This window comes from Macrotis lagotis, chromosome 4 (genome assembly GCF_037893015.1).
Source record: "Macrotis lagotis isolate mMagLag1 chromosome 4, bilby.v1.9.chrom.fasta, whole genome shotgun sequence".
Classification (NCBI taxonomy): Eukaryota; Metazoa; Chordata; class Mammalia; order Peramelemorphia; family Peramelidae; genus Macrotis; species Macrotis lagotis.
The window spans coordinates 169,102,280-169,127,574 of NC_133661.1; the positions used below are offsets into that span (position 1 = coordinate 169,102,280).

The 25,295-nt window shown below is 35.1% G+C and overlaps 1 protein-coding gene across 1 annotated transcript in view; it reads right to left on the reverse strand.

The window, feature by feature from the left end:
- UNC13C (unc-13 homolog C) overlaps positions 1 to 25,295 on the reverse strand; it is a 386,872-nt gene that overhangs the window by 265,330 nt on the left and 96,247 nt on the right. Inside the window, exon 7 of the mRNA XM_074236225.1 lies at positions 3,579 to 3,735. Coding sequence (XP_074092326.1) covers positions 3,579 to 3,735 — 157 coding nt within the window. The remainder of the gene's footprint in view (positions 1 to 3,578; positions 3,736 to 25,295) is intronic.

Below are 25,295 nucleotides of genomic sequence, written 5' to 3' on the forward strand. Positions count from 1 at the left end.
AAAGCAGTCTCATAGATAGGTCATGGATGTTCATCATTTCTGGCTAGGTGTATTCTCTCTGTTAGAGTTACATTTCTCAGGATTTATGTGAGCCCCCCCCCCCCCATGCTGGGATATAGTCAGTTTCAACTTATTGGAATGCATTTTTTTTTCCTTTAACAACCCCCCCCTTTTTTTTTTTAACTTTTTTCATGTGCCCTTTGAACCTCCTATTTGATGTCCAAATTTTCTGTTTAGCTCTGGTCTTTTCATCAGAAATTTTTGGAATTCTTCCATTTCATTAAATGTCCATCTTTTTCCCTGGAAGAGAAGGCTCAGCTTTGCAGGAAAGTAGATTCTTGGTTGCATTCCAAGCTCCCGTGCTCTTCGAAATATCTCGTTCCAGGCCCTTCGATCCCTTAAAGTTGATGCAGCCAGGTCCTGCATGATCCTTACTGTGGCTCCTTGATATTTAAATTGTTTCTTTCTGGCTGCTTGCAGGATTTTCTCTTTTATCTGATAGTTCTGGAGTTTGGCGACAACATTCCTTGGTGTTTTCATTTTTTGGATCTTTTTCTGGTGGGGATCGATTTACTCTTTCAATAACTATTTTACCCTCTGATTCCATGATATCAGGGCAGTTTTCCATCACTAGATCCTGTAATATTAAGTCCAGGCTTTTTTTTCTCTTCAATGTTTTCGGGAAGTCCTATAATTTTCAGGTTTCTCCTCCTCGATCTATTCTCGAGGTCAGTGATTTTGTTGATGAGGTATTTTACATTTGCTTCTATTTTTTTCTTTTTTTTGATTTTGTTTAACTGACTTTTGCTGTCTCATGGAGTTATTAGTTTCTGTAGTCTCTATTATTTTTCGAGTGGAGGAGTTTTCTTCATTAACCTTTTGCAACTCCTTTTCCAATTGGTCAATTCTACTTTTGAAAGAGCTTTCTATTTGACCAATTGAGGTTTTGAGAGAATTAATTTCTTTTTGCATTTGCTCATTTGAGGATCCGAGAGATTTATTCTCCTTTTGTGTTTGTCCAATGGTACTTTCTAAGGTTTTGTTTTCTTGTTGAAAGGTATTAATTGTATTTCCCAAACTTTTAAGCTCCTTCCTTATTTCTTCAAGGAAGTCTTTCTGTGCTGGAGACCAGATTGTATTCTCCTCAGAGATTCCAGGTCTCTCCAGGAATTTTTCTATGGATCCACCTAGCGGCTGACCCTTCTTCATTATGCTAAGACCTTGAGTTGGGGCGGGGGGCTGGTTCACCTGGGCTTGGGATCACTAAAGGCTTTACTGAGTGCAGTTTATCTGGCTGGCCAGTAGGAGGTGCTGGTTGCTTTCTCTGGAGTGTCTGTGACCTTGGTTGGGAGGTATTCTCCCTTTGCCAGAAGGGAGGAGTTGGAACTCTTGAATTCTTTTGCCTTCAATCAATGGTGGTCTTTACCCTGGCCTGAGGTGATTCCTCAGCTGGGCTGGTTCTTTTGCTCACACTCCTGGGGCTGAGGCAGAAATAATTTGCATTTGTTTGAGAAGAGGCCTCAGTACAATGGAGGCATGGGCTCAGAGTTTCTCAGACCTGAGGAGCCCTTGGATGGTGTCCACAGCTGTCCTGCACCAGACGTCTCCCCGCAGCCCCTTCCCCAAGCTCCAGGGGGACAGCACCAACACCAGTGCCTCTACTTCCCTGCAGACCCAAGCCCCCCTCATCCAGCCCTACTGCTGATCCAGCAGGTCCAGCTCTTGGGCCCTCAGACTCCTGGTTCCAATTCAGCTGTTAATCTGGCTGATCCTGGGCTCATCCTCCCTCGGAGCCCAGACTCACCCCTCTGTACTCAGCCAAGGCTGCTGCGGGAGACAAATCCTGAGGTCAATGTTCCTCTCCTGGCTTTTCTTTCTGGGTTTCCTGGTTCGGATTTCTCTCAAGAGGTTTGTTTCATGTGATAGATGGGGAAGAGATCAGGAGACTTTACAACTGTACCTGTCATCTCTCTGCCATCTTAGCCGGAAGTCCTTGACTGCTTTTTAATAGCTGGTACTGCCCCCTGACCTTATAAATGTGGCAACAGAAGGAACATCTTACTTTAAGCTATTCTTCTCCTTAACCTTCATCTCATGCCCTCCCAATAGTAATTTTTTCAACTTTGGTTGAGATAGTTAAATCACTTTTACACACAAGGGCTTTGTTCATGGTCATACAATGATAGGTAGACCTTTTAGCATGATCCAGAAAAGAGGCAGTGTGATTTAATAGAAGGCCAAACTTGCCTCTGACACATTCTTGCAAGTCTCTTAATTTATTAGACCAAGTGCATTTATGTGGACCATTATATAGGGATTTTCTCCCCACTGATGAAGTCAAAGGACAAAGACAATAGTAATAATAATTATGATGATAATGGCTCAAATTCCCCTTTTAACTGTACAATTCTCTTGTAGTTGTCTTTTTTTAGTCATGTCCAACTCTACATGACCTCATTTCTGGTTTTCCTGCTAGAGACACGAAAGTGGTTTGTCATTTCCTTTTCATTTCTTTTTCACATGAAGAACCTGAGGCAAGCAGGATTAAGTGACTTTTCCTTTCATATAATTAGTTAAATGTCTAAAGCCAGATCTCTACTCAGAAAGATTAAATCTCCCTGACTCCAAACCTAGAGACCTATCCACTGTGCAACTTAATTACCCCCAAATTCTCTTTAGTGCTCTTTAAATTATTCTATTAAACTGAGGGAGAAAATCTCTGACTAGGTGCTAATAAGTAAAGTCTCAACTAGGTACAAATAAGAAAGCCCTTATCCAGGTACTAATATGACTAGCATCTCTAATATCTGAAAATGTTTATATGTGGATTTAGGGGAAGATGGTAAGGCCTACAGTTATGGTATATGTGGTAGTGGAGATTGTTAAAGCTACATGTTTTACTTTTTAAAAAATGAGAATACAAAGAAAATAACTTTTTCTTCTACTGAATCAAAGGTCATTCTGCAGGTCTTGATACAACTGAATGTATATTCTTTTCTACCTCATCAATTATCCTATAAATACATCTCATTAAAAATTTTCAAATAAGTGTTAAAACTTTAGCACTATATGCTAGATAGGAAGAGGCATGAGGATTCTAAAAAGATGTTTTGGAAACAACTGAAATCCTCAAACCTTGGGAATAAGACTTTCCCTAACAACCTGAAAAGAAGGATTAGATTTCTGTAAAAGGCAACAAAGGTATCCCTGGACCTGACTGGACCCTGCCTAGCTGTCTAGTGAACTAAAGACATAAAAACTTCCACTTACATGGAGTTAGAACTCCTGTAATTTGATGGATATCTTAAGAACAAATGAGTGGCTAAATAAGTCTACTTTCCTGATTCGATTCCTTTGTATATGGAGATAAGGGGGGGACCATGGACAGAGACTAAGTGCTATTGCATACCCTTGATGTTTTAAGGCATAGTAAACCTCCTTTTTTAAGTGTTCTACTACTAATAGGTCCTGGTGCAGGACCAACTGTAATAACTCTATTAATTTAATAATACAGACAAACATGGGAAAACCAACTCAGAAAAGTCAAAATCATTATAACATAATAAAATCATACTTACACCAAAGTTGGTAGCAGCAAACCGATCTGAGGCAGACACTTGCACATTAGTTGAGACTGTTGGGTGGGCATAAAAGGCATTTATGTTTGCCAAGAGTGTACTCATTACTGCTGGAACACCAGGACACATGTACTTGGAAGATAGACATGAAAAGTGCCTGTAATACAAAAAGATTAAAAGCTTTTAATCTATGTCATATTTATTTAACAAAAGTACAACACTAGATCCAAGGTTAGAAAATAGATTTTCAAATATAACACACACACACACACACACACAGAGAGAGAGAGAGAGAGAGAGAGAGAGAGAGAGAAAAGATATAGAACTACTATTTCTAAGACAAAGAGGAAGAATTTCTTTATCAAATTTGACCTTTTCAAGTTCTCTTTTCTCAAGTACAAGATTAGTAATTAGGACCTTGCTCTGCTTTTCTCGGAATATTACATGATTCCTTTCAGTTTGAGAGATGGGAAAGAATTAAGTATTCAAAAGTCAAAAAGACTAAGCTCTGTTAACTTTAAGGGACTGTCAAAAATATTGAAGTCTTTTCTTTAACTTCAGTTCCTAGAATGCCATTCTCTCAATGATCTCTCTCCATTTATTTACTCTGCTATTTTAAACATTTAGTGTAATTTAGATTTGGGGATTGGGACTAAAGCTTTACTTTAATAAGCATAGGGAATTCTTAATCAAACAAACTATTTCGCAATACAGGTCATCGCCCTTTAAATGTTTAGTCATACAAAACATTTCCATAATAGAAATATTGTGAAAGTAAACATAGGTTTCCCCTCCCCCGAAAAAAAGAAACCTCAAGAAAAATAAGGTAGAAAAAAATGTTAGAAAATTACCAAAAGCTCTAAGAGGTATCAAAGTAAAAGTTGAACCCTAGTTTTCTTGGATTTGAAAGTATTTCTCCAACTGCTATACCATATGACTCTTAACATTCAAATGAAAAAAAAACCCCACAAAAACCCCCAACAATATTTAATTGAAAGATAGCACCTTTTGTGTAAATATGACCATTATATCCAAATTTTTATTCAGTTCTTTGATGTGCATGATCCTGATCTAGAGTAAAATAACCACTTCCCTAAAAGCCCTATTTATGTTCTTTCATTTGGTAGGTACAGAGATGAGTCTAGGTCACAAAGGTTGCTACTGCTTTTTAACCTTTGATCTAACTAATCTAATAGGTCAACTATACACAGAGATAATAACTGTCAAGAAACAGGCAATTTCATTTAAAAAAATGTTCATCAGCATTCTCTATATGCACTATCTTCTGACTTTTTTTGCCTAAGAAAAGGCAAATTAACAAGAAAGTTAATTATTTTCTAAATTTGGTATTTTATTTTCCCCAGTTATATGTAATAATAATTTTACCATCATTTTTAAAACTTTTGAGTTATAAATTCTCTCCCTTCCTCTCTCCCCATGCCTCTCATTGAGAAAGAAAGCAATTTGGTATTGGCTATAAATGTATAGTCATGCAAACATTTCCCTATTAGTCATGTTGTGAAAAAAAAACATAGACTCCTCTGATCCCCCAGAGGAATTGCAACAAAAATAAAGTTAAAAATTATGCTTCAATTTGTGTTTAGATACCAAGAGCTCTTTCTCTGGGGATGGATAGCATTCTTCATCATAATTCCTTCAGTGTTGTCCTGGGTCATTTTATTGCTGAGAACATCTAAGTCATTCAAAGCAGATAATCCTACAGTAATAATGTTATTATGGACACAGTACATTTGAATTTTCTTCAGCTCACTTAAGTTCTTCCAGGTCCCTCTGAAAACATTTGTTTGTTTTTTCTTTTCTTTTCCCCAATTCTGTATAAGGACAAGTTTCAACATTTACTTTTATAATACTGAGTCCCAAATTTTCTTCCTTCTTTCCACTTCTCCCCTTGTTGAGAAAGCAAACCATTTAATAAAGGTAAAAAATGTGTAGTAATGCAAAACATTTCCATAATTGTCAATCTTGTGAAAGTAAACATAGATTTCCATCTCCCCCCCAAAAAAAGAAACCTCAAGAAGAATAAAAAAGATATATATATATATATATATATATATATATATATATATATATATATATATACACACACATATATGTATATATCAATCTTCATTCAGATACCATCAACTCTGTCTTTGGGAATGGAAGTAATCTTTATTATAAGTCCATCAGAATTATCTTGTTTCACATTATAACTGAGAAAAGAGGTCATTCACAGTTGATCATTCTACAATATTGCTATTACTTTGCTTATAGTATATTTCCCACTGCATCTGCTCATGTAAATCTTTTCAGGTCTTACTGAGAGCATCCTGCTCATCATTTCTTATACCAGAATAGTACTCCATCATAATCACATGCCACAATTTTTTCAGTCATTTCCCAACTGATGGACATCCCTTCAATTTCCAATTCTTACCACAAGAAGAGTTGCTTTAAAAATCCTTATTTATATAGGTAGTTTTTCTTCCTGTTTTTCATCTCTTCTGGAATATAGAGCTGGAGGTGACATTATTAGGTCAAATGGTAGGCATGATTTTATAACTCTTTGGGCATAATTCCAAATTGCTTTTTAGAATTGTTGAATCATTTCATAACTCCTACAATAATGCATTAATTTCTCATTTTTTTCTACATTTCCTCCAACATTTGTCATTTTCTCTTGCTGTCATAATAGCCAGTCCAATAGGAATAAGATAGTACCTCAGAATTGTTCTAAATCGCATTTCTCCCTCTCAGCAGTCCAGAGAGCTAGGACAATTATATTAGACTGGCTGCAGACTATATTATTCCCATCCAGAGGAAAAAAACAAAACACACACACACACACACACACACACACACACTCACAAAAACAACCCTTCAGAATCTGATGAACACTTTATAAAAATTATCTCTTATGTATCACTTTCCCTTAATCCTAATTCCTCATACTGAAATTTACTAATCTGTAAATACGTTTATCAAAATATGTATGTACAATGGTAACCTGACTGCCACTGAGGGGAGGGTGGAAGTAAATTTTATAACTTAAAAATATACATGTGCATATTGGTAAAAATAAATAAATTTTAAAAAATAATTTTCATTTCTCCAATCAATAGCAAATTAGAACATTTTTTGAAAATGGCTATAGATAGCATTGATAACAATATGAAAATTGATTATATCTTTTAACAATTTTTAATTGGGAAATGGCAATTATTTTTTAAAAAATTTTATTGTTCTCTATGAGAAATGAGGTCTTTATCAGAGAAACATGCTTCAACATTTTCCCCCATAGTTACCTAACTGTATTTCCCTCCCTCTTCTTCCTCCTACATTACTTATTATATTCTCTTTCTTCTTTCACCCTGTCTCTTCTCAAAAGTATCTTCCATTTGACTATTCCCTCCCATAATCTTCCCTCTCTTCTATCATCTACCCTCCCTTTGTCTCATTCCTTCCCCCTCTTACTTTCCTTTAGGGTAGTAGGATAGATTTTGGTTTTCTTTTATTGTATTTTGATTTTTCACAAAATCATGTTTCCCTTTGCACAATTCTGTATTTTAAGGAATTATTTACTTCAGTAAGCTTTTGTATCTCCTTCTCCATTTGTCCCATTCTGCTTTTTATGGTATTCTTCTCACTGACTTTTTTTGGATATCTTTTTCCATTTGACCCAGTTTTTTAAGATGATATTTTCTTCAGTGTTTCCTTCACTAAGCTGCTGACTAGGTTTTCATGATTTTCTGGGATCACTCTCATTTCTCGTTCAATCTTCTCTACCTGCCTCACTTGATTTTCAAAATCCTATACCATATTGGAGGATTTACATCAGACTGAGAACAGAAAGAAAATGAACCCCCAGGTTTACATTTTCTCTTTTGTAATAGTAAAAGCATATTGATAGAAAAGTATGCAGAGGGTACTAAGAATCTCACAGTTCCTAAATTCTCAATGAATATTAATCCAACTCTGTCCAATGACATCCAATGTTATTCCTCATACATAGCATTTGATTTCCCAACTCTTGGCATTTTCATTGACAATTAAAAGTTGTGTGATCCTGGACAAGTCCCTTTTCTTAACTTCTGTCTGCCTCAGTCTCCTCATCTCTAAGAGGTGGAAGCAAGGGAAAATGCATTTATGAAAAAAATGATTCAGGCATAAATAAAGTAAGTATCAACTCATTTGATCCTTATAATAACCCTGGAAAACATTATCTTATTATGATCTGCATTTTACAGTGGACAAAACACAGATAATAATAACACAACCTTTCCAGGACCGTATGGGGTAATATGTGTAAAACTGTTTTAAGGAACCTATGAGATAATATTTATAAACTAATTTGCAAATAATAAGTACAATATAAATGCAATAATTAGAGCTGATATTTTTATTGTCTCCCCATATTTCCTTCATGGTAGCTGTACCTCTCCACCCATTGCCTTTCCAATGATGTTAATTTCTCTTTATATAAAATGAAATAAGATTGATTCCTAAATTGAAGATTTATGAGATCCTTGCCCAGTAAGCAACATGTAGACATATTATTGGAGTGACTGAAATGTTGAGTTTAATTCATTGAACAATTAATTGAAACTAATAAGTATTTGCTGATTTTAAAAGTATAATTTTATGTGTTTATTTAATAAGGACAATTTAAAGATGAATGACTTTTCCACAATGGAGTTTCTTATGTGGAAATCATGGGCACAACCCTTTTCCTCCACCGTGGAGAAGAGGTGAGGGGGAAAATGTGTTTAGCTTACATTTTATTCTGCTGTATCAAATAACTTTCTAAATCACTAAACAAACAGATATTATTTTGTATATTATCTCTTCTGGGGCCACACCACTCAATTTGTAGTTTCATTAACAGGTTATATTCCCAGAGGGTGGCTGCTATTCTCAGATTCTAGAGTATTTTATTTTTGTATTGTTGTTCTTTTTACCTTAGCTCCAAAGCCCCAAACAGCTCACTTTCATTAACAATCAGCCAATAGACTCGATTAGCTTTTGCCAAAAGCATTTACAAAGATATTATTATAGGAACAATTCACAAAATATTCCTCTCAACCTGGGGCATACTCTCCAGCAAATTATACAGGAAGAGTGGGATTGACTTTAGAGTAAATAATGGTGGAGGCACATGAGCAGAAATCATATCTCTTGGTACTAGAATTTCTTTCCTTCTTGGCAGAGTCAACATATAGGACCCTTTGAAAGTAATTTTTCCCTAGACAGGCTAGTCATCTGACCCCGCCAAGGTTCAGCTTCATTCTTGAGTCCTTAGCAAGTACTCTTTTCTGCCAAGAGTTTAATATGCTGCCTCTTCTCTCTGATGACTGTCTTTCTTCATTTGTTTTTGTCTTAATTGTTACTCTCTGCTCCCGGATGGATGACATTTCTTATATATTCAGTATCTTTGATTATGTGGTTTGTACCAAAGAGGTGAAAATGTTCTCCTTCAATCCTAACTTGGCTGTTCCTTAGTACATGTGAAAGGGGTGACATATCCATAAAGTTCTTCTAAATGTGTTTGAGTTTAGTGTGTATGTGTGTGTGTGTGTGGGGTGGAACCCCCTCCTTAATATTATGTTCTCTATACATGTTTGTTAATTTAAGTGGAAAGATTTATTTGGTCCACTTCTGAAATATTTTTATAATCATCATAATTTCATCATAATTTTTCTTGTTTTTTTTATTTATGTAAGGCAATGGGGTTAAGCAACTTGCCCATGGTCACATAGCTAGGCAATTATTAAGTGTCTGAGACTGAATTAGAACTCACGTCCTCCTTACTCCAGCACAGGTGCTCTATCCAGTACATCACCTAGCTGCCCCAATTTTTTTCCTTATAAACTTGTTTCTGACCCGTTTAGTTAAGTTTGTTTAATTCTGGTGCTAATGAAACCTGTTTGTCTATCAAAGAAACATGAAGGCTGAAGTAGAAAAGATTGGGATAAGCACAAATTGTTCTCATGCTTCCATGAACTAGTTATTAAGGTAATACTTTGTAATTAGATACAAATATCTATTGATGAGTAAATGAAGAAAGGAATAAAATTAATAAATGAAGACAAAAGTAAATGAATAAATAAGTGAATAAGTAAATAAAGATTGTATATATATAATATATATACATATATATCTACATATCTATATCATATCTACATATACATTCTTAATTATTCCTTAAGTTTTGCTGCGTACATAATATATTTTTTCTTAAACATTTTTCTTATCTTCACATTAAGCATGAGAGCAACTCCTCTCATCATTCATGATAATTAATTAGTGTCACATCTGGATTGGTCAAGTCAGCAGAAGAATTTCATTCAAGAATAGGTGTGAAAATCTTCCCCAGAGTAGAAGATTCCTACACAAGTAATTCTATTTGCTAAGCCTTTTGTCACAATCAGGATTTAATTAGATGAAAATGAGATTGCTGATTAAATAGAAAAGATAACTTCTTTATTTCACCTCTATGCTTAAAATTCATTTCTTTGAAAAACCTCCAAAGGCATGATTGTGAGACATCAAAAAGTTAATTCCAGTACTCCTTGCAAAAAAATAATAAATCAATTCTATTTGAATTGCAACAAAAACTCCAATATTAAAAACATACTATTAATAATGAAAAGATAAATATGAAATGGATGATAGATTCCCAGAATATACTCATTCTATTATTTGCTTAGATTTCACTTTAGTGACACTACTGCATTGAATTTCCATATATTGTGAATTCTTAATTGCACAATAAAATCTGTACATTTATTCAGAGCCCTCAAAGTGCTGCAGTTTCTGAAGATTCTTGCCTCATCTCAATTACATAAGAACAGTTACTGAACCTTAGAAATGAGAACTAGCCCACTAAATTCACTCCATTCATTATTTTTTATTACAATAGTAGTATAATGTTACTAGTTAACATTTATATAACACTTTGCAAAGCACTTCACTTTTATTCTCTGATTTGATCCTCACAGAAACCTTGGGAGGGAGTATTTATTTTTATCCTCATTTTCATAGGTAAGGAAACTGAGGCTGAAAGCAGTTAAATGATTTTGCTCAGGGTTTTAAGGTATAGTGAGCCTTCAAATCTCTAAATTCTAAAATACACAGCTATCTTTACAGAGCAAATGACTCTGATTTTAATGGATAATTAGTTGTATATATACCTAAAACCTGGATGATGTGTATTAGGTAGAAGGTTTAGGAAAAAAACATTGACATAATTTGAGCATAAGAGAAATGGAAGAGGAAAGAAGAGAAAATAGATGTGGGGGCCAGGGTCGTATCAGACCAAGTCCCACTCTGAAACCTATGATGAGGAGTTTTATCTCATCCAGGTCAGCATAAAACTTCCATTGTGCTTGGATCCATTTGCTCCTTAAGGCATGTTGAAGAACTTTTGGGATATTTATACAGTTACTGCTCTAAAAATCATGAGATTTTATACCCTCTCCCATGCAGGATTATGGGATAAATTCTTGTCACTTCTTTGCAAATCAGTGAAAAAGGGACACAGAAATACTCTACTTTCCTCTTCTCCTGAGAATTATGGGGAAATGAGACTTTGGTCTAGGAAATGGGAAGAGTTGTATTCCTTGTTATTTATCTTTATCTATATCTATTGGAAGGGCAGCTAGGTATACGGTGGATAGAGAGCTTGATTGGAGTCAGGAAGGCCTGAATTTCCTCATTATAGTTCTCAGGGTGGAATCTGGTCTTACACAAAACCTGACCCCCACACCCATTCTCTCTTCTTTCCTCTTCCCTTTCTCCTCTGCTTAAATCTTGCCTATTTCCTCTTCCTAAATCACACCAAGCCTTTGCCTCCCACCTAACACCCATCATCCAAATTTTGGTATATATCACTAATTTTCCATTAATGTCAGAATCATCGGCTTTTTAAAATTCAGCTTCAGACACTTACTAGTTCTGTGACCTTAGGCAAGTCACTTAACCCTTTTACCTCAGTTCCCTCCTATAAAAAGAGCTGGATAAGGAAATGACTAAATCATGCCAGTATCTTTGTGAAGAAAAACCTCAGTTGAAGAATGGAACATAACTGAAAATAAATGACTGAACGATAACAAATTTATCTATTGAGGGTATATATACATGCATACACTTATGTTTATGTGTGTGTTTATGTAGGCATGTATATCCCATTATTTGTGTGTATATACATATATATATATATATATATATATATATATATATATAAAATCCATTTTCACCCATACTACTATGTTATGTCAAATTACAGAGTAAATGCCTTGGTCACAAGAAACAAATTCAGAGATATTGATGGGATAGGGTCATCAGGAGCATACTTTTGAATAGAATAAACTAGATCTAGATTCTAAAAACATGTGAGTGCCACAAAAGAATGTATAAAATTGCTTACTTAGAAAATAAATGACTTCATTTTTTTTTTTACTTCCATACATTATGGTACCATGGAAAGAATACTGCTTTAGACCTAGAGGACCTGAGTTGAAATCCCACTAATGAGGCAAGAGGGCAATACAATGTATAAAGGGTTGAATTTAAGTGTCAAAAAGAAATGAGTTGAAATTCCACCTCAAACTCTAGTCTTAGACAAGTTAATTGCATTTAGGTTCGGTTTTCTCATTGCTAAAATAGGGACAAAAATAGCACCTTCCTCCCAAAGTTATCCCAATCAAATGGGATAATACATGTAAAGGATTTTATAAATTTTAAAGCACAAGATAAAAACAGTGATGATGATGATGATGATGATGATGATGATGATGATGATGATGATAATGATGATGTATGTTGTTATGCAAGTCACTTAACCTTCCTGGGTATCAGTTCCCTTATCAATAAAATGACAGTGGAGAATTGTACTCGAGTCCAGCTGATATTTCCTTCCAATTCTAGATATATGACCCTTTGATCCTATCCTGTAAGAATGGAAGGTATTAAATGGAAATGGTTGGGGTTCAATACATGGATTGATTGATTTTTAACTAAAGATTCTCTATAGTCTTTAATTCTGCGAATAAAAGCTAATAAGAGATATGGGTTATGGCATGCTAGAGCAACTTTTATGTACTCAGTTAAAAAAGTTCAACATTCTACATCTTGCTTTAAACTTACATCTAGAGTATAAAGATTTTTAAATTGATTTTATAACTATTTGCATTTGAAAAAAAGTATTTAACATAAAGAAATAAGCAACAATTTGTTTGAAATCTCTTTCTGGGCCTACACATGTTTTTGTCATTTGTTCATCCATTTACGTACACTGTCATAACATCATAATTAGCATGTGATGTTTTGAAGAAATTGGACATAGAAAAAAATAAAAATAAATTATTGGACACAAAATAATTATTGGTCATTTAGTTTAGTATGTAGCATAGAATTTTCTATTATTGCATATAAAATACTTATAATTCATAGAGATTGCCTGAAAAATAGTAAGAAAAAAACCACAAATACAATTGAATTTTTTTCTTTTCTTTTTAAGTCATAAAACCATTATTTTATCATGAACTGTACACCTTATTAAGTTCTATACTTTTAGCTTTTTTCTAATATGACTTTTTTCATATTTCAGTATTAAATCCAAGGGATCATAAACAGATATTTGTTTACTGCTAACATATCCAGAATATTTAGCTGCTTTTAGTGTGACAGTTTTGCTTGCCATCAAATTGTTATGTGAACATTTAGAAGGCATATGCAGTAGTTAATATTGTAATGTACTTTATGGTTTGAGGGTTAATGGTAGCCTATATATATAATCTTTTTTCTAATTAGTATTTGAATTTTCATGGAACTAGATATTATATAAGGATTTTTAACACATTCTTTTTGGGAAAACAATGAATTATTCAATTTTTTTCATTTAAAATGCAATTTTATTTATTGCGTCTACATTATATTTTAATCCAAAGGACTAAAGATATATATATATATATATATATATATATATATATATATATATAATATAGGGTATTAAAAAAACATAGTCAGCAACCATTGCCTCTAATGTGGGAGAATCGAAATTTGCCTCAAAGCTTCAAAATTTAAAAGAATCTGGTAGCATTTTTTTCAATAAGTAAAAATAAGTGAACTTTATATGCATTGATCAAAGAATAATTCATCAAAATCTAAAATTATGAGATGATAAATTTTCTCACCTTTCCTTTGACCCTTCAGTGGTAGCCCCCCAGTTAAACTTCTTCCTGGTCTTGTAGCTCTCTAACTGTGGCCTCACAATGACCCAAAGACTTTTGCTTTCTCCCTGAAGGCAGGACCCAAAGGTCCCTTCTCAACATTGGTAATAAGTTCTGACCTCTTTTAAGAGTCTGTCCCCTAGCTTTATTTCCCTAGGTTCCAAAATTTTGATTTATGGCTCTGATAATTCATAAGAAAGACCATTCTACAATGGATCAAATATACATTATCACTAAAGTCTTAGTGCCATTTTAAGGTACTTAAAAAAGCATTAAGACTATTGGTTATAATTAAATGTCTTTAAGGGAATGTTAGATAATAGCTAAATAAGAAGTACCATCGCTTTTTCAATAGTACTAGAAGCCTGGAAGTATCAACAGGATGTCTATGAGTCAAAACAACTGTTGACAAATGACCCCAAGCTGGAACTTAACCAGACAAAATGGTGAATTCAGTTTCCCTGACATTCCAAAATGTAAACCAAGGAACTTATATGGTAACTGTAGGTAGCAATAGTGGAGGTAAGAGAATCTCAGATGATTGAAGTGAGAGAGTCTGAGTTTGCCAAAATGATTTTCCAACAGCCAGATTTTCACCAGTAGGAGTAGGAGGATTAGGTGGCAAACAATTCAAGCTTACTGTCAGGAAAAACTTCCTAAGAAATAAAATTACCCAAAAGTTAATTAAGAAATCCAGGATCATGGTAAAGTCCTTCAAGCAGATAGATGACTCTTCTTTTCCTTATTTCTAAATTTTATTTATTTATTTTCATCAATATACCGATGCATATTTTTTAAGTTACAGAATTTCCTTCCACTCTCTCTTCCCACCACCCAGTCCTCATTGGCAAACGGGTTTGCATTGTACATACGTATTTTGATAAACATGTTTACAGATTAGTAATTTTCAATATGAGGAATTAGCTTTAAGGGAAAGATATACATAAGAAAGAATTTTTATAAATTGTTCATCAGATTCTGAAAGATTGTGTGTGTGTATGTGTGTGTGTGTTTCATTTTGCTTTGTTTTTCTTCCTCTGGATGGGGATAATATAGTCCACAGCCGGTCTAAGACAGTTGTCCTAGTTCTCTGGACTGCTGAGAGGTACCACTTCAATCAAAGTTGTTCATCTCACAGTGTTGTTGTTGTTGTTGATGTGTAGATTGTTCTCTTGATTCTACTCTCTTTTCTCAGTATCAGATCCCATAACTCATTCCATGTTTCTCTACATTCCAACCATTTACTGTTTCTTATAGAACAATAGTATTCCATAATATTTATGTACCATAATTTGTTTAGCCATTCCCCAACTATTGGACATTCCCTCAGTTTACAATTCTTTGCCACTATAAAAAGAGCTGCTATGAATATTTTGGAACATTTAGGACTTTTCCCCCTTTTCTATAATTTCTCCTGGATATAGACCCAGATTTGGAATTGCTGGATCAAAGATCATGGAGCAGTTTTAATGCTCTTTGGGCATAGTTCTATATTGCTCTCCAGAAAGATTGGATCTATTCACAGCCGCACTAGCAATACATCAATGTCCCAATCTTCCCACAAGCTCTCCAACATTAATCATTTTCCTTTTTTCTCATCTTGGCCAATCTGATAGGTATGAGAAGATACCTCATTGTTGTTTTAATTTGCATTTCTCTAATCAATAGTGATTTGGAGCATTTTTTTCAAATAATTACATTTAGCTTTAATTTCTTCATTTGAAAACTGTCCACATCCTTTTACCATTTAGCAATTGGGGAATGACTTATAACCTTATAAATTTGATGCAGATGTCTATATATTTTAGAAATGAGACCTATATCAGAAGTCCTAGGTGTGAAAATTGTTTCCCAGCTCTGCTTTGCAGCATTGATATTATTAGTGCAAAAACTTATTAATTAATGAAGTCAAAATTATTCATTTTGTAGTTTATAATGTGCTCTAATTCTTGTTTGGTCATAAATTTATCCCTTTTCCATAAATCAGATAGATAGAGTATTTTTGGTCTATTAATTTATTTATGTCTAAATCCTATACCCAATTTGACTTATTTTGGTAGAGGGTGTGAGATGTGAATCTATGCATACTTTTTGCTATATTATTTTCCAGTTTTCCCAACAATTTTTTTTCATATTGAGTTCTTATCCCAGAAGCTGATGTCTTTGGGTCTGTCAAACAGTAGATTGCTGTAGTCATTTACCACATATTTTTTCGAATCTAATCCACTGATCCATTATGCTTTTTCTTAACCACTTCCAGGCAGTCACGATGATTGCCACTTTATAATATAGTTCTAGATCTGGTAGAGCTAGGCCACCTTCATTTACATTTTTTTCATCAGTTCCATTGCTATTCTTGCCCTTTTGTTGCTTGAGATGAATTTTGTTACTTTTTTTAGCTTAGTAAAGTAATTATTTGGTAGTTTGGTATGACATTGAATGAGTAATTCAATTTGGATATAATTGACATTTTTATTATATCTATATTATATCTAGATCTAACCATGAGTATTTGACATTTTTTCCAAATATTAGAATTGACTTTATTTGGGTGAGAAGCACTTTACAATTGTGTTCATATAGTATCTAGGTTTGTCTTGGGAGGTAGATTCCCAAGTTTTTAATATTGTTTATAGTTATTTTGAATGGAATTTCTCTATCTCTTGCTCTTGTACTTTGTTGTTCATACATAGAAATGATGATGATTTATGTGTGTTTATTTTATATCCTGATACTTTGATGAAATTGTTAATTCAGATAGATGATTCTTGATGATTATGATATGGTGGGGATTCTTTTTTGTGTATGGGTTGGACTGTATAACCACTGAGGGTTCCCTCCATTTTTCAAATTCTGTGATTCTGTCATTCTTCAGTGTGGTTAATGTGTATATTTCTTGGAAAGCTCTGAAGAAGGTACCTGAAGATTTTCATGTTATTCCAGGAGGGGTACTAAACAGAAATTCTCTCTATTCCTGGATTTTGTGCAGCTAGTTGATTTTTGTTTAAGGTTACCCAGAGCCATTCAAAGATAAAATAAGTACTCTGAGATAGAAAGAATGAAGCAAGAGTTGGTAGACCAATCCAATAGTGTGGGAGGCATTTTACAGTCACATGAAGACTTATGGCAGGTGAGTCCAACCTGTGGTCCTCAAAGTCCATTCATGAGGTACTATGACATTTTATTTATATGCTCATTGATATGAGTGCATTGTAATCCTAAATAATCATTAAATTCTATATGCAGCCCTTGGATAGACCAGAACAGCTAAAACATTGGATATTCATGCCTTATGTTTTCATTTTTGCATTTGTTGAAATGTAAGACCCATAATCTCTCACATCATTTTTACTTTTAATAATCTAAGAAAGTAAGGCAATATTTTTCTCCAGACTGATGTTTTAATATCAACATTCAATTATATAGGAGTCTAGAATGAGGTAGCAATAGAAATGGGTATAGTTTATTAAAACAACAACCACAGCAACCACCACCACCCTACATTTTCTCATTTGAGAGTTTTAACCTAATGAGTTTTAAATGGAATAAGTGTATGAGCTCTGAGTTGTGAGGCTAAGTTTAAGGAAAATATGCTATTTCTTATTCAGTTCTACCAAGATGAGTTAGTTTGGAAGAAGGTGAGGGTTGGGAGAATTATGCTATTTATGCTGTATTATAAGAAATATTTTATGAGACCAAGAATAAGAGTATTATAACCTGATGATTGAAAAGTAAGGGGTGAATTAATTTTTTCCTTTAAATATGTGCCTTGGAATCTCAGGAAATTTTACAAACTCTGTCCTCCTTCTTACAAGACATGATTAAATGCAAGATACTGAGTATATTAGAACACTTTGATTTCAATTTTACAATTAAAACTAGCTTAGTGCCAAAGCAAATTAACAAATAAAATTTCAATTTCACAAAATAATAGCAAAGATCATTTTAAGTCATTATTAATGAAAGGGTTTAGTGGCATACTTACACTGAGAAAAAAATAGCCACAATTGCTACTTTTAAAAAAATTAAATATTCTTCATGAGGACTAAAGCTGATGATAGTCAATCTAATAATAAAGATTAAACTGTACCGGAAGAGATGAGAAGGGACTCCTTGAACAAAAAGCAACTTAAGATCACCTAGTGAATGCTGATGTGGAAACATGGGAAATGCCAGTGAGACACTGATTCAGTAAGATTCAGAAGAAGAGATGAAAAAGCAGTAGCTGGGAATGTCCTGATGAGATTCTTGAATTAGAGATTTGCCAGCTTGATTCTATAATGATCTGTTTTCATTGAGTTATGTGTCTAGCATATGCCAAGAAATGTCACAGATCCATTTTCTACTTCTGGTGATTGGAGTTACTAAACTCACCACTTGGAGTTATGAAACCCAATGAGAAAAGCCTCTAAGAATTTCAACACCAAAGGTCTGTGAACCAGCCCTCTCTCCCAACCCAAGATCTTAGGAAAATTAATAAAAGTCAGCAGAAAGGAGGGGGGCATAGAAAACAACCTTAAAAACAAAGATCCTAACACACAGAGATCTAGACTTTCTAAGTAGAACATGAATTGATCTCTGGCCCAGAAAGACAGAAATCAGGAAGGAGTTTAAAAATCAATTGGAAATATTGGGAAAAGAAACTCAAGAGAAAATTAACATTTTGCAAGAGAAAATTAGCATCTCACAACAAAAAAAATTCTTGGAAAATGCAATTGGAGAAAATAATTCTCTCAAAACCTCAATTGGGAAAATGGAAAATGCCTTTAAAAATAGAATTGACCAATTAGAAAAGGAGTTGCAAAAGGTAAATGAAAAAAATTCTTCTCTAAAATAATAACTTCATGAGACAACAAGAATCTGTTAAACATAATAAAAAAAATAGAAAAAGTGCGAAATACCTCAGGAGCAAAACCACTGACTTTGAAAATGGATCCAGAAAAGAGTGAATCGCTGGCCTTCTTGAAAACATTGACAAGGAAAAAAAAAGCCTGGGCTCAATATTACAGGATTTATTGCAGGAAAATTGTCCTGATATCATGGAACCAGAGGTCAAAATGGTTATTGAAAGAATATATATTGATACCCTCCTGAAAAGGATCCCAAATTGAAAACACCAAGGAATATTGTGGCCAAATTTCAGAAGTATCAGATAAAAGAGAAAATTCTGCAAGCACCCACAAAGAAGCAATTAAGATACCAAAGAACAACAGTAAGGATTACACAGGACCTGGCTGCATCAATATTAAGGGATCGAAGGGCCTGGAATGTGATATTTGAAAGAACAAGGGAGGCTGGAATGCAGCAAAGAATTTAATATGTAGCAAAGGTGAGCCTTCTCTTCCAGGGGAAAATATGTACATTTAATGAAATAGGAGACTTCCAGCTTTTCTGGAAGAAAAGACCAAAGGTAAATAGAAAATTTGGACAGGTAATTTGTTGAACAGAAAATTTGGCTGTGTGAGTGGGGGGAGGAGCAGCAGATTCAAGACACACATGAAAAGATTTAAAAAAAAGGGCAAAGAAAAAAGAACTGCTATCCAATAAGATGAAACTGGCTATATCTCTACCTGAAACAAAGATTCTCATAACTCTTGAGAATTGTAACTCTCTTAGAGAGAATATACTTAGTCAGAAGTAATGGACGCTCATGACTTATCTGTGACTCTGATAGAATGATTTAAAAACAATGCTTGCTTAAAAGGGGCAGAGAGTAAAGAGATGGGATGGAATGGGGTAAGTCACTTTATATAAAGTCACTTTATATAAAAGTCACTTTATATAAAGAGGTATTAAAGAACTTATTGCAAAAGAGGAAAAGAAGGGAGGGTGAGAAATGTCTGAATCTTACTCTCATCACATTGGACTCAAAGTTACCATATACACACTCAGTTAAGAAACTTATCTTACCTTTCAATAATTAAAAAGGGAAAGGGGAAGTGGGGAGAAAAAGAGGCACTAATAGAAGGAATAAGGGGCAAAAGGGAAAGGGGAAAGAAAGGGGAGGGGGTTGATATAAGAGGGAAAACACACTGAAGGTGGTAGTATTCAGCAACAAAACACTGGGGAATATAGATAAAGGGGAGAAAAGGGGGAAATAGAAACAGAAGGAAGATAGCATGGTGGGCAATAAAGAGTTAGTAATTATAACTTTGAATGTGAGTGGATGAATCTCCCTTAAAATATAAGCGAGATGTGGAGCCAAGATGGCGACAATAAAGCATCTAGTCTTAGGTGCTCTCTGATAAAACTTCGAAACTAAGGACTCTAACTAAACTTTGTAGAGACAGAACCCACAAAGGGACCCAGCAAGGCAGTGCTCCTACTCAAGGTAACCTGGAAAAGAACAGAAAGGCTCTGCTCCCCTGGGTTGGAGGGGCAGCCTCCAGAGGGGTGGCCCGCCAAAGCGAAAGAACTTCAGCTTCCCAGAGGCAGCCCCACAGCACTGGGAGCCACAGCTCACAGCAGCAGGGGAGTCTCCTGAGCTACACCCTGCGGAGCACTGGGCACAAAGTAGGGGAACAGCATGGGACCTCTGCCAGAGTGAACATGTGGAGCCCAGCCCTCAGGGCACACAGCAAGCAGCATGGTCTTTCGGCAGCCCAGGTCGGGAAACAGAAGCAGGCAAGCCAGTAAGCAGGAGCCCCAGGGTATGAGCCCATTGAGCTGAGGGAGGGGAGTGAAGAGAGAGACTGCAGAGCTCTGTCCTCTGCCTCTGGAACAGGATGTTGGGGTTCTGACCACATTCAGATCCTGATTGCAGTCTAGGCCCCCCCATAGAACAGCAGGGACCCCCCACCTCAGCCCCAAGGCAGAGGGAGGTGCATATGGTCATTCACAGACCAGAAGGGAGGACAGAGCCTCACACACTGAGACCCTGGTGGGAGTGTCCCAAAAAGCTCAGGAAGCACCCCAAAACCAGGCCCAGGCTGGAAAAATGAGCAAGCAGAGAAATAAGAGGAATACCATTGAAAAATATTTTGCAAGTGAGCCCAAGAAGTATCAAAATACTCAGTATGAAGATGAGGAAGCACAAGCTCCTGCATCTAAAGACTCCAAGAAAAACAGAAATTGGTCTCAGGCTATTACAGAGCTCAAAAAGGACTTTGACAATCAAATGAGGGAGTTAGAAGAAGAACTGGGAAAAGAAATGAGAGAGATGCAGGAAAAACATGCAAATGAAGTCAGCAGCTTAAGTCAAGGAAATCCAAAAAAATGCTGAAGAAAATAGCATGTTAAAAACCAGTTTAGGTCAAATGGATAAAACAGTTCAAAAAGTTACTGAGGAGAAGAATGCTTTAAAAAGCAAAATTGGCCAGATGGAAAAAGAGATAAGAAAACTCTCTGAGGAGAACAAATCCTTCAGACAAAGAATAGAATTCAGGGAGATTGATGAATTTACCAGAAATCAGGAATCAATACTTCAATACCAAAAAAAATGAAAAATTAGAAGAAAATATGAAATATCTCATTGAATAAACAACTGATATGGAAAACAGACTTAGGAAAGATAATTTAAAAATTATTGGAATACCTGAAAGTCATGATCAGGAAAAGAGCCTTGGCATCATTTTCGAAGAATTACTACAGGAAAATTGCCCTGATATTCTAGAAGCAGAGGGCAAAATAGAAATGAAGAGAATCCACCGATCCCCCCGAGAAAGAGGTCCCAAAAAACCAACCCCTAGGAATATTATAGCCAAATTCCAGAACTCCCAAGTCAAAGAGAAAATATTACAAGCAGCCAGAAGGACACAGTTCAAATATTGTGGAGCTGCATTCAGGATCACACAGGACTTAGCAGCAGCTACATTGGAAGCTCCTAGGGCTTGGAATACAATATACCGGAAGGCAAAAGAGCTTAGAATGCAGCCAAGGATGAACTACCCAGCAGGGCTGAATGTCCTCTTCCAGGGAAAAAGATGGACTTTCAATGAACCAGGGGAATTTCAAAGGTTCCTTTTGGAATAGCCAGAGCTGAACAGAAGGTTTGATCTTCAGATACAGGACTCAGATGAAGCATAGCAGTGGAGGAGAAGGGGAAAAAATGAGGGACTTAATGATGATGAACTACATGTATTCCTGCATAAAAAAATGACACTGATAATACTCATATGAACCTTCTCAATTAATAGAGTAGGTAGAAGGAGCTTTTATAGTTGAAGCACAGAAGAAAGCTGAATTCAAAGATAAAATATGATGTAAAAATGGAGTCAATAGGAAAAAAAGGGAAATGGAATGGGAGAAAGAAAAAGGAGAGGGGGGAATAGTCCAAGCTATTTCACATAATAAGATTTTTTTTATTACAATGAGCTATTGCAATAATATGGAAAGGGGGAGGCAAGGGGGAATGAGGGAACCTTTGCTCTCATCAGAGGTGGCTAGGAGAGGAACCAGCATATAGACTCAATGGGGTATAGACATCTGGAGTAAGAAGGAGGGGGGAGCAAGGGGAAAGGGTGGGGATGTGAATAAAGGAGTAGAGGATGGACCATGGGGAGGAGAGTGGTAAGATATAATACATTTTCTATTTTACTTTTTGCAAGGGGCTGGGATTAGAAGGCCTGTTCAGGACCATAGGGCCAGGTGGATGCTAGGCCTAAGGGGTGGTAAGGGGGCTCAGGGCCTCTTGGCCCCAGGACCAGGGATCTGTCTGCTGCACCACTCAGCTACCCTAAAGCAGAGTCAGAGTGAAAGGAGAGAGAAAATATAGTACATGGTAGTGGAGAAATATGAAAGGAGGGAGTTGCGATCAGCAATGGCAACGTTGGAAAAAAATGGAAGTAACTTTTGTGATGGACTTACCATAAAGAATGTGAACCACCCATGACAGAGTTGTTGGTGTTGGAACAAAGACTGAAGCACATTTTTTTATTATTATTATTTGAGGGAGGGTGTAGGGCAAATGGGGCTGGGTGGCCTGCCTGCAAATGCATAGCAGGGTGATCGTTGGTTGTCTGAGGCCAGATTTGGACCCTGGTGGTCCTGGCTCAAGGGCCAATGCTCTGTCCACCACCCAGCCACCCCTACTATTATTACTATTTTATTTTGTTTTGGGTCTTTTTTCTTCTTCTTTTTGATTTTTGCAGGGCAGTGGGGATTGAGTGGCTTGCATGTCACACAGATGGGTGATTGTTGGTTCTATGGGGCTGGATGTGGGCTCGGGTGCTCATGGATCCAGGGCTGTTGCTTCATCCATTGCGCCACCTGGCCATACCTACAATTATTACTATTTTTTTTAATTTTAATTTTTTTCTCCCCTTTACTTTATCACTCAAGCAAGTCTATATTTATGGGGGAGGGGGTATTTCGTTTACTCTTAAACAAGAATATATTATTAATGTAAAAAAAAAACATTTGTACAAAATGAGAATAAAAAATAAAATAAAAAAAATAAAAAATAAGCAGTAGCAGAGTGGATTAAAAACTAGAATCCTAAAATATGTTGCATACAGGAAACTCATTTGAAGCAGAGAGATACATATAGAGTAAAGGTAAAAGTTTGGAGTAAAGTATATTTTGCTTCAGCTAAAGTGAATAAAGCATGAGTAGCAAACCTTATCTCAGATAAAACAGCTGCAAAAATAGATATTATTAAAAGAGATAAGGAAGGAAACTATAGCTTCCTAAAAGGTACCATAGACAATAAAGTATTTTCAATACTAAATATGTATACACGTATAGCATTCAGATTCTTAGAGAAGTTGAAAGAGCTACAGGAAGATATAGACGTCAAAACTCTACTAGTGGGAGACCTCAACCTTCCACTCTCAGATTTAGATAAATCTAATCATAAAACAAACAAGAAAGAAGTTAAGGAGGCACATAGATTGTTAGAAAACCTAGATATGAAAGACCTATAGAAGAAACTGAATTGGGATAGAAAGGAATATACTGTTTTCTATGTAAGGACATGGCACTTACACAAAAATTGACCATGTACCAGGATATAAAAACCTAATAATCATTTGCAGAAAGGCAGAAATAGTGAATACATCTTTCTCAGAGCAAAATGCAATAAAATTCATATGCAATACTGGGCCAGGGATTTACAGACCCAGAACCAATTGGAAACTAAACAACCTCATATTAAAGAATGAGTGGATCAAGCAACAAATTATAGAAAGAAATAATTATTTCATCCTAGATTATGATAATAATGAAACAACATACCAAAACCTATGGGATACACTGAAGGCAGCTGGCAGGGTATATATTATATCATTAAATGCTTACATGAATTAATTAGAGAAAATGAATTCAATGACTAAATATGCAACTGAAAATTAGAAAAAGAACAAATCAAAATTCCCCAATTAAATACCAAATTAGAAATTCTAAAAATTAAAGGAGAAATTAATAAAATTAGAAGCAAGAAAATGATTGAATTAATAAATAAAACCAAGAGCTGGTTTTATGAAAAAAACAAAAAAAAATGATAAACCTTTGGTCAATTTGATTTAAAACAAGAAAGAAGAAAACCAAATTGCTAGTATAATTTTTTTTTAGGTTTTTGCAAGGCAAACAGGGTTAAGTGGCTTGCCCAAGGCCATACAGCTAGATAATTATTAAGTGTCTGAGACTGGATTTGAACCCAGGTAATCCTGACTCCAGGGCTGGTGCTTTATCCACTACGCCACCTAGCCATCCCATAGTATCATAAATAAAAAAGGTGAACTCAGCACCAATGAGGAGGAAATTAAAGTAATAATTCAGAATTATTTTGCCGAACTCTATGCCAATAAATTTGATAATCCAAGTGAAATGGATGAATATTTACAAAAATATGTTGTCCAGCTTAAATGAAGAGGAAATTAAAAACCTAAATAACCCTATCTCAGAAAAGGAAATTCAACAAGTCATTATTGAGCTCCAAAAGAAAAAATCTCCAGGACCAGATGGATTCACAAATGAATTCTTTCAAATATTTAAGGAACAATTGGTTCCAATTCTATATAAACTCTTTGGAAAAACAGGTGAAGATGGAACTCTACCTAAATCTTTCTATGACACAAATATGGTGCTGATACCTAAACCAGGAAGAGTGAAAGAAGAGAAAGAAAGTTATAGACCTATCTCCCTGATGAATATAGATGCAAAAATCTTAAATAAAATCTTAGCAAAACAATTACAAGTTATCACTAGGATAATACATTATGATCAAGTGGGATTTATCTCAGGAATGCAGGATTGGTTCAATATTAGGAAAACTGTTAGTATAATTAATTATATCAATAACATACCTATCAGAAATCATATAATCATATCAATAGATGCTGACAAAGCTTTTGATAAAATACAGCACCAAATCCTACTACAAACACTAAAAAGTATAGGAATAAATCGATTGATCCTCAGAATAATAAGGACTATTTATCTGAAACCATCAACAAGCATTATATTCAATGGAGCTACACTAGATGCATTCCCAATAAGATCAGGGGTCAAACAAGGATGCCCATTATCACCACTATTATTCAATATTGCA